General features: G+C 33.8%; 1 protein-coding gene across 1 annotated transcript; it reads right to left on the reverse strand.

Annotated features, from left to right (window-relative positions):
• Window positions 1-3,248: 3,248 nt before the first annotated feature.
• Window positions 3,249-9,883, reverse strand: LOC112504409. The gene is made up of 8 exons (XM_025108352.1): window positions 9,406-9,883; window positions 8,648-8,779; window positions 7,535-7,628; window positions 6,386-6,501; window positions 5,584-6,117; window positions 4,197-5,405; window positions 4,058-4,128; window positions 3,249-3,599 (listed from the first exon to the last, which is right to left on the reverse strand). Exons 4-8 carry the CDS (start codon window positions 6,497-6,499, stop codon window positions 3,290-3,292), a joined length of 2,238 nt encoding a protein of 745 aa, XP_024964120.1. The 5' UTR covers window positions 6,500-6,501; window positions 7,535-7,628; window positions 8,648-8,779; window positions 9,406-9,883; the 3' UTR covers window positions 3,249-3,289.
• Between the last annotated feature and the right edge of the window lie 1,085 nt (window positions 9,884-10,968).

Below are 10,968 nucleotides of genomic sequence, written 5' to 3' on the forward strand. Positions count from 1 at the left end.
GTCCATTTAATGCAATATGGTAGGTTTAGAGTGCGTGTCAAGCCTTAAGAGGAAGGCTTGTCCTTTGCTACAGTGAATAGTACAAAAGCACTATTTCTGAGCAAACATCCTTACCTAAAGTTGGTGGATAAAGAGTCGACTAGTCGGCTCCGTACCGTACTAACTTTTGTAAGGGTATGGGTTTTGTCCTTTGTGTGCATAAGAACAAGACAACAACAATCGTGCTAAGCAAGCTTCCTTTGATCGCTGAATGCTAGAATGACCTGAATGTCTCATCATCATTCGCATAAACTTGAGCAGTCTTCACACATATGTAGATAGGCTTGTAATCACTGAATACCGCTTCAGATCACGTACTCGCCGGTCTCTACTCTTCAGTTTCAGTCTTCGACGTTTGCTGAAGGTTTTTTGGTGTGAGTGTTGTCTTCTTGAAGTATTGCTGTCTCTGATAGATTTAAAAAGCAAGTTCTTCAGCGATTACTGAACATACTCAATGAAGATCGCTGGAACTGAAAATACAGAAACACAAATACAACGTGAAAGAGAAAAGGGATTATCATCAAATCACTGAGAGAGAGGATCAACAACAGCTCATCATCTGTCAATTTCTCATTCGCAGAAAGTTGATATTGAAACAGAAGGATATATGTCCCCCCTTCAAGTCTTTTTGATCACTTATTGAGTCTGATAAATTTGTGTAGTCCACACTGTTTATCATTTGGAGTCTAAACAGAATCATATGTTGCTTTATCTTTCTACACTACACAGATTGCATTTTATTTGTTAATTTGCCAAAACATTCATAGATATGCTATTTTTAAGCTATCGATGATTGAATGGAAGACCTGGTGAGATGAGCATCATAAAGTCTCATATATACAGTACATCCGTTGTACTGAGTATATTTGCTATACTCACAGGCCAATATTTTTATAAGATTGAAAACAATTTCATTCGTTGAAATTGGTTGTTACCTTCCCATTCCTTTAATCTGAAAAGATTAAATAAGTGGATTTGCAAAGATCTACTTACAATTTCATGAATTGACGGCTTACACGGAGGATTTCATTCATTTTTGTGTATGATGATGAAATGATTCTCATTTCATCATAAGGAGGAGTATGTAATAATAAATGAAATATCCAATTCCGAACATTATAAGGGGAATTTGGTGTAAAGATCAAGGGGGAGTAACTTCAAAGATGGAAAAAGACTCAAAAGGAGTGCGACTAGAGATGATTATAAAAAGATCATTCCTGTGCTAAAATGACTGAGAGTTTTTGAATGAGAAGATCATCGTTTCAAAAGTTTACCAACAGAGTTTTCTTCAAAGAGAAAGTTTGTGACTTGTTGTCTGAAGATTCTTTGAAGATCACATCTTGTACATTGTTTTTGAAGATTTTTGTTGATAGTATTCTACATTGTCAAAAGAGAAGATCATCGATGTTCTACATTCGAGTGGGAGAATGTTAGAAGATCTTTCTCAACAAATGATTGTCTGAAGATTTCGAGCTGAAGATTGTTTTGAAGAAGACATAGTGGGCTTAAAGCTACAAAGTTCAAACGAGACTTAAAGCGCGGAAATTCTTTCAAGTTTGAATACAAAGGGAAAGAATGTTAGGACTGAAAAGCAGTGTAAAATTGTATTCGTCTTGAAAGTTAATTTTGTCTATAATTGTATAAAAGTCACCGTGTTTGACTTTTATTAGATAGTTTGACTTTGATTTTGTCTAGAAGTTTGACCATATATAAAAGGTGATTTCCTTGTAATTTTGTAAGCAGAGCTCCATTGTAATATTCATAATACGTAAAGAAGGTTTGACCAACTTTAGAGTTTTGACTTTTTCTCTCAGCCTTCATCTCTCTCATCAAAGTGTTCTTACAATTATAATCAAATCTGTCATTGTTGAAGAACTTTCATGAAGATTGATTAAAGTGGGACTAACACCTCGGTTAATAAACGCCACGAGATTTCTCAATAGTCACAAAATTGCCACCGTGCAAATTTAGACCATTAGATCATTAGCTTATAAAGTTGATCAATGAACATAAATTGGTTTTACGGCTCTCACGAAAAACCTATATATATATATATATATGATTGGGTTCACGTGAGACCAAGGGTTTTTCGTGAGACCCATAAAACCAATTTATGTTCATTGATCAATTTTATAAGCTAATGATCTAATGGTCTAAATTTGCACGGTGGCAATTTTGTGATTATTGAGAAGTCTTGTGACAATTTTATGATTATGAATGTTCAGATTGTAGATCTAATCCAAAGGTTGAGAATTGGTCTTACGGGTTTCACGAAAAACTTTTGGTCTTACATGATCCCAAGTCTCTCTCTCTCTCTCTCTCTCTATATATATATATATATATATATATGTGTGTGTGTGTGTGTGTGTATGTATATATGGGGGGCCATTCAAGGGAGAACTGATTAGTTTGTGGTAACTGTGAGATCCAATATCAACCACAAATCAACGGATAAATTAGGAAATTAATAATTATGGTAGTTTGAGTTAAAATTATAATTAGAGGGCATTTTAGGTATTTTTAAAAAACTCCTCTCTCTTCTCTCATCTCTCCGACCTCCAATCTTCAGCCTCCGGTGAACATTAATCCAGCAGGTACCAAGTAATCACAAAGATACACAATGTGATACCCATTGTAATATATTGTGATACCATTGTGATACCAACTATGATACCAACTCAAACCTTAAAAACAAAGATACACAATGTGATACCCATTTTTATACACAATGTGATACCCATTATGATATACTGTGATACCGATTTCATCAGAGGCCGAAGAGATGAGAGAGGAGAAAGGAGAGAAGAGTTTTTTAAAAATACCTAATATGCCCTCTAATTATAATTTTAACTCAAACTACCATAATTATTAATTTTTTAATTTATCCATTTATTTGTGATTGAGATTGAATCTCACAGTTACCACAAACTAATCAATTCTTATTTGATTAGGCCCATATATATATATATATATATATATATATATATATATATGTAATCTAATAAAATACTTGAGCATATACGAGACAAGATTTGCCCAATTAAATCTTTATTAGCTTTCAAGTTTATAGATGTACCCTTTGAACATTACATGGCTGTCTGAAAAACAAAGAAAAATCAATTTTAGTTTTTAATATTAATTTGACAAGAAAGAATTTTAATCAGTATCAATGTTTTTATACAGTTTAAAAATTACATAAAATAAAAAAAAAATTACAATTACTACAATACAAGGAAGCTATAGATAGATTTTAACCATCTCTTTTCCCTTTCATGGATCTCCATACTTGTTTCTTCTTCTCCCATCTTCTTTTCACCCCTTTCCTCAATTTCCGCTCTCGGAATTTATCTCGACTTTTTAACCAATCGTCGTAATCTTTACCCTTCTTGCACTCTACAAAGTCGGCTAAATCATCGAAATCATCCACACCATGCGACCCTTTCAATCTCATCTTCAGATACATCTCCCCGCGGCAAGTTTCTTGATCAGCACACTCCATGCTCAATGCAACCGATCCCACATCTTCTGTTGCCATGGATTCGTTTGCAGCACAAGCATTGCTGAGTAACACAAAAAGACAGCTGAGTAATGTAACAACTCGGTGAAAGGAAATCGTGTACAAACTCCCTACCGGAGCTGAATGGTGCTTTAATCTCCTACTAGCATCAGCTCTTGAAACTAAAGCCGTTAGGTTCAAAGATTCTGTTTAACCACTCTTTAATCTAGCACTTTTTTTCTGGTTGTATAATTACACACCCCTCACCTATTTTTCTTGCTTATTTAACACAACAGCTCATAAATCTAAGCAAAGGTTCTCTCTAACAAAGAAAGAAATGTAAGATTAACATAAAGGAGACTCTTTTAAGATATACGAGTCTATTTATTTACATGTGTGACGGCATAATTATGTCCGGAAGGAACCTTCACGAACTACCCAAAAAAGATTACATATATTAGTTTGTCTTCGGCCACTGGTAATACGTAAGAGTTTCTTACAGAAAAATCCCATATGCATTACCTCACATAGAGTGTCCGAATCTTTTGAAATTTTGCAGCCGTCCTAAGCGTAGGATATTGGGATACTGGAGCCTGCACCAATCTTTAGGAATCAGTTTGTGCACAAGAGAGAAATTTTTTAAACAAATGTAAATACATACCTCTTTGTAAATGACAAGAGATCCTTCACCAGGAGGACCAACTAATGACATCAAGACATCTATATTACCCTCTTCAAGAATAAACAGATTAGTCAAAGCCATTATCACCGAGATGCAACTCTTTACTAAAAAGTCAAGCCCGCTATCAAAACTCAAAGATAACAAGCCTAAGAAATGTAAAAGCATCAGCCTCGACTCCTCATGACTTGTTGTCGGATGAGTTTCTTCCATCATGTTATAGGAGAATTTTTGGATTGGAAGACGGATGCTAAATTCTTTGAAGCAGTTGATGACTCCCACAATAAAATCATACTCGGATAAGTCTTTTAGGGATTTCGGTTGATCGCTACCATATCTTAGACACCAAACTGCTTGTATCAATGAATTACTAATTAGCATCAACAAGGATGCTAGAAGACAAATATCTTGCAGATCGGCATCACCATTAAGAGGCAGTTCGATATTGTTGACATCATTAGCAGCTCTCACTAACATGCACCTTAAGAACCATAAAGCTTCATCTCTGCATTCTATGTCAAGCATGCACAGGCTCTGGTGTATATATTCAATAGAGGAAGCTACAAGGTCAGTCTTTCTCTTAAAAAACCTTTTCCTTAGATTTGAATTCCATAAATCGTTCAACATAGTTATCATCTGATTCAGTTTCTGCCGTTTATCGGGATCAATAAAAAGTTCAAAACAAGGGTGGGAACTTTCATTGTGCATGTCTTTAGCATCTGTTGAACTCTTCTCAGTTTTCAAAATGGACATGTGTTGGGTGTACAAGAGAACGGAGCTTTCAAAAACCGAAAGGTAAGAATCAATTAGTCTAGGATCTGATGTCATGCTTTCAATATCTATGCAAACACCGATTACATCAGAAACCAGTGAAACAATATGAGCCTGCAGTAACTTGGGTGAAGAAAGCACCACGGGGGTTTGTAGCAATGTTCTGGCTGCAATGACACTGACTTCCAGAGACTTGGAATTATTAGAACGAACCCATGTTATTCTATTGAGAAATTCCTGAAGAGCCCCCTCACCGGAGATTGTCAGTAGAAAATGAGAACATATCATTTCCATCATTACTCCAAAGTCACCACTACTAGCACCATGCTTAAATAGACGGTCATCCGGTGAAGAAAAAAAATCAACAATCTGCAAATACTTTCTCAACCGACTATGAACCAATAGCTCATCTATGACCACCTGGAAAGATGCACGCAGGTTATCAGCAAAAGATGCATATTACTTACATAAAAGTAAACCCTCTGGAATCTAGATCGAAATCAAGAAAACAAAGATCAAATACTCATCTTAGAAATCAACCATTTGATTAGCCAAGGGAAACCTGACTATAGAATGGAAAAGATGCAATTGAAATTACCTGAAGGATTGCTGTGATAAAAGGAACGCAGGGTTCAAAGAGCTCTAAGGATGATAACGATGAAACCTTGGCAAAGGAGTCGGAATAATTCTCACCACTATACATGCATTGACATGAAAGTGACTTGTTAAAATTGACATTACCATGGCCTCCTTCTGCTACTTCAAGTAAACTCAACATTTTGAATATTAGAAGAAGAACTCGTCCACTGTCTAAAAGATGTTGTTGCGGCACACGAAAGGTCAAGGTTACCATGCAACATCTTATCAATAGATTAAGTTGTTCGAGTTCAAGAGATCGGGTGGCAGAGACATCATGTTTCGAAGAGTGCAACTGCTTCAACCTCCTTTGAAGATCTTTGAAGAGGACATTGGAGAGTGTGCATACATCTCTTAAACTCAACCTAACTTCACCTTCATTAGTTTTCATGAACAACTCATTTAGATCAGCTCCTTTGCCTAAACAAAGTTGTTGCTTTGTAGATAATTGAATGAGCAAATAATATGAACTTTTCAAGAGTTGTGACTTGATACCCTGATTATATAAGGAAAAAAAGTTGGAAGCAGCTAGTGAATAGTAGGGTCATACTATACATGACAGAATAATATCTGGACTACATCGACTAGTCTGTAGAAAGAATTGTATCTTGTAACAAACAAGAAAGTAAAAATTTCAAAATATTGTTAAACAAGTCATTTTGCATTTGTAAAAAAAGAAGATAGTCCTTTCAGATTTGGAAATGGAATTAAAACAAACTTCAAACTTAAATTGCAAATTGAATAAAATCCATATTGCAATGTACCTCAGGAGATTCAAGGGCTGAGATTAGGGTTTTGAAAATGTTCATCGTTGTTGAAGGGTCGAGCGTTCTGTTATGTGGTTTGTTGAGCTTCAGCTTATTCCTTGTATAAACCATTTCTGCCGGCACACAAACAGGGAGAGAGATCAACCAAAACTGCAGTTTTGCTGATTCCGGCTTAAAGGTTTTTAATTTGTTAAAATTATTTTTGCCATAATGACTAGGGGTGTTAACAAGTTGAGCGGAGCCAAGTAGCTGGGCATTTGGGCTCAGCTCAAAAATGTCTTACAATGCAAACGTAATGTCCAACATCACTAGATAATATGTCAATAAAACATAAACATAGTATTTTAAACATAATATGGAATGAAAAACAATTTCCATGCACAAACATTGGTATAAACACAACAAATAGAACTAAGAATAGAGAAAAAATGAACCAATATCAAAATATTCAAATTGATTTCTATCCAGTTAACCATACAAACCAAGTTCATAATGCATTAAGATGGATATGAATCACATCAAAACTAAGCGGTAGAATGGTACATTTGTAATGAAAAGACAGATATAATGGCTTGAAAAAATCATCCACTAATTTTCAAAGACATAAATAGATTCTTATTTTTCAATTTCATGCTTGCCATACAAATATACTCTATGAACATTTTGTAGTCGTGTATTTAAAAGTTATAGGGTATAAAAAATGATACTATGTAAGTCTTGATGTCACCACCAACTCACATGCAAAATATTATTCTAGGATATGTCTCTTTCGCCTTTATTTTTGTAGTTGATCAGGAAAGAATTAAGTTTCTTTATTCTAGTAGATTTGTAGATATGGTGCAAGTGCAAACTTTGATCTTATGGCCACTTCCACAACAATCAAGGATAAGTTGGGCATTTCGTTAATAGTCGAAACTTTGGTCCAGATTCCTTCAAGTCACTTCTTTCCAAAGCCAGCCTTACAAGTTTCAAGTATACATAGAGCAAAGTAAGCACTGTAACAAAATTGAATATGCAACCAATACTAAAAGACGATGGTGGGCTATGAGCTTTAAAACCCTGCCTATAGGTTTAAGCAAACCGAGAGAACACACAGTAACACATGTATCATAGGAAGAAACTTACTGTTGAGAGTGAGTTGCTTACCACTATCAATTTGCTCTCACAAAGTCAACGTATTGTAGATTCCCTGGTAGGCAAATGGTGTTTTGTTCTTTCAATGAAAGAAGTGATATGTAGCCTGACGAAAAGGAAAGTTTAGCACTTAAATTTAGCTAAATATGAGTTAAATTGCATGCATATGTGAACAGCCTAGCATCCAAGAAATAGATAATAGAGCATGATGAACTGGTTAAACTTCTAAAAGATAGTTGCTATTTCACAAATTAGGCTTCTGGCCAAAAACATTCTTCAACTAAAACCCAAGGTTCTAAATGGCGTGAGGCGTGGCATAGAGGCGAGGTCAAGCCTTAAGCCTTACACGCCACGGCGTTCTTCAAGGCATGACATAATGCATCAAATTTTGTATGTCGTATATAGAAATATATATATACATATATATGTTTTCTTTATATTATTCAACGAGAAAAATCATATATATTAGTATTATATAGATAGTCTTGATTAAATATTCAAAAATGAAGTTGGAAAGGTATTTTAAAACTTCATTTTAATCGTGAGTCCATAATGTGCGTGAATTCGGTAAATTATGAATGATTTGATTAGGTAAATCTATAAAAGTGTAAAAGCTTGGCCAAACTTGGCATGCATACGATTCAACCGAATAAAAACCTTCTTTTAGGCATTTTCACCTATTCCATATTTCAGTTTAAGCATTTTCTTACCTGCCAGTTCCAAAAAAATGAGATGAATTGCAACTAAACAACTCAAGGACAATAGGGATAGGATGGCCTGAACTTTTAAGAAAAGAAACTCACCCTGCAAATTTACTTTGGGCATCATTAAGTTGTGTCTCTACTGCTTCTTCAGTTTGACATTGATTGTCATGACGGTTGACATCGAGATTATACCCAAAAACCTCTTATATTTACAACAAATTAACACTTATTTTGATTGATTGCCACAATGCATGCTTGGCATTGGGATAGAACACTCTTTTCTAGCCTAAGTACAGCCTACTAAACTAATCATGCCAAGACTCAGCAGAAATTCAACCACAAAAAGAGGAAAACATTAACCAACTTTTAAGATCAAAAAATCATTAAACCTTAAAAAATGAATTATGACAGCGGCAGGTACCTCCTTAGTCTGCAGGAATAAGAATTTTCCAGGACCACACATCCCTCCCAAGAATTTCATCAAACAATTGGTGGGCAAACGTTAACTAGTGGAGTTGATGCACAACTCTCTCGGTGTCAAACCACCCAGGAGCTGAACAAGAAATTTACATGAGGGGGAGCACCAATTGAAATATAAACGGCAAAAACAATGAAATTATATTCATGATATGTAACTACATCAAAGAAGAGTAATAAGAAAAATTGGTGAGTTCCCACATTCCATTTTTATCCGAACAACTGCTGTTAACAAAAATCAAATAAGAGTGAAAACCCATATCCCAATTTAAAAAAAATGGAGATGAAGATAGGAAAGAAATAGGGAAATAGTTGCAAAAAGCAAACCCATATTGTACATCGTTATCTTGTTCCAATCCAAGAGGCAAGAGCACAATCAAAATGGACAAAAGGGTGTTGCAATTTAGCAACTTTTGGCATGTGGGACCTTTTTCCCCAAAATTTCTATAGCCCGTTTCTATTTTCATTCCAAATTCCAATTGAAATTGCCTTACTCCCTTTTCAGCCATTGATGATTCACAGGTCACAGGGACAGAGTAAGAATAAATTCATCATATTTTGGTTTTATTTGGTAATTAGTATGACATTCAAAAGAGTGATTCAAGTTTTTAAAAGAAAACACAAAATCTAAATCTAAATAACTCATATAACAATTTCAAAGTTTCAAAACTCAAAACATAAACTGAAAATTGAAGCCCTAACCTGTAAGAATCGAGAGGTGAGAATGGTTGTGGAAAAGGAGCGGCAGTGGCTGCTGTGGGTCCAGGAATCTCCGATGACCGGAAGCGGGAGCGTCAAGTATTTTGAGAGGCGGGAGTAATCACCGATTCATCGTATGAGGAAATTATTTTAAAATTGTAGGAAGGGCCCAAAAAGTAATACAGCATTCTGGGGATGCTCTTAAGTGGGAAACCACCAACTCATTTATTTTAGATCTTTCATGTTCATCGTAGAACTTGAATGAAGCATCAACAGGAAGTTGAAATGATGTTCAAATTCATCTCAATTTTGGTTTTATATTATTTCTTGATTAGGGAAAGCAAGAAAGCATACTTCAATCACATTCCTACGATATGAAAATAAACCCAAATAAAAAAAAATAGAAGAAGATTTACCGAACAAACTTGTTTCAAACGAAGAAGAAGAAAAATAGGAGGGAAAATGAATGAGGATGAGTTTCATTCAAATGATCTTCCTCCCGAAATCAAGAAGAACGTTGATCCGGTGGGTGGGTTATCCGATTGTTTCTGTAGGATCAGGATGGGATGGGCCTTAGATGAAGAGGCTGGGCTGCCCACATACAAAAATATTTGAAAATTAATAGGGGCAAAATACATAAAATAGCAATCTACTTTTATAAATTTTTTTATTATAGCATTATATTTTTAGTTTTTCTTATTACAGCAATGTACTTTTAAATTATTTTTTATTAGGACATTGTACTTTGAAAAATTTACTCATTATAGCATTGGGTAACCTTTTGATTTAAATTTACCCATTATACTAGGTTTTCATGCCACCTCATTGTCCACGTAGGCTATCCACATGTACTATAGTGATGTGACTTTCTTACTACATCGTTGTACTTTCAAAATTATTTTATTATAACATCTACTAATTCTTATTAAACACTGTATTTTTTTAATTTTAATATTTAGATATTTTACATGTTTTTTAAATAAATGTATTAAAGGAATTAAAAAAATTCTAAATTATTCATTAATATACCAATATCAATAAAACTAGTAGAACACAACTTATCTCGCTAATATTTTAAAAAAAATATGTGTTTTTTGGAAAAAAAGAATTGCTATTTTTTTACCAAAAAATATTATCTTTACTTGACGAATATATTATATTTGTTTAAAAACTTTTTACTTGACGTATAAATATATTAAATTAATTAGATTTTTTTGAAGTATTTATTAATATAACAATATTAAAAAATTGTAGATAACAATTTATTTCGTTAATATTTTAAAGAGAACTTTAAAAGATATGYATTTATTTGAACAACATAAAATAGGAAAAATTGACTTTTTTACAAATAAAATATATCTCGAAAATAATGTTGCATATTTATTTAATAAATATTTTACTCTAAGAATATTTAATTTAAATGCAACTTAATAAGAAAAAGTAAAAAAAAATTAAATATTTTTTTAGATAATAACAATGAAAAATGAAAATCACTAATAATAATTTGAAATATGTTTTTATTTTAATTTTAGTTAAGTCATCAAAATGATGTGTCATCCACATCAC

Source organism: Cynara cardunculus, unplaced genomic scaffold (assembly GCF_001531365.2).
Source record: "Cynara cardunculus var. scolymus isolate 2C unplaced genomic scaffold, CcrdV1 Un_Scaffold_5506, whole genome shotgun sequence".
Lineage (NCBI taxonomy): Eukaryota > Viridiplantae > Streptophyta > Magnoliopsida > Asterales > Asteraceae > Cynara > Cynara cardunculus.

What these genes read in the sequence shown, in the direction of transcription:
- LOC112504409 (XM_025108352.1), bottom strand. Translation starts at nt 6,499, where the DNA reads ATGGTTTATACAAGGAATAAGCTGAAGCTCAACAAACCACATAACAGA. An exon ending in CTCTTGTCATTTACAAAGAG is followed by an intron (nt 4,129 to 4,196) that starts GTATGTATTTAC and finishes AGATTGGTGCAG; the next exon opens with GCTCCAGTATCCCAATATCC. An exon ending in ATTCGGACACTCTATGTGAG is followed by an intron (nt 3,600 to 4,057) that starts GTAATGCATATG and finishes TGTGTTACTCAG; the next exon opens with CAATGCTTGTGCTGCAAACG.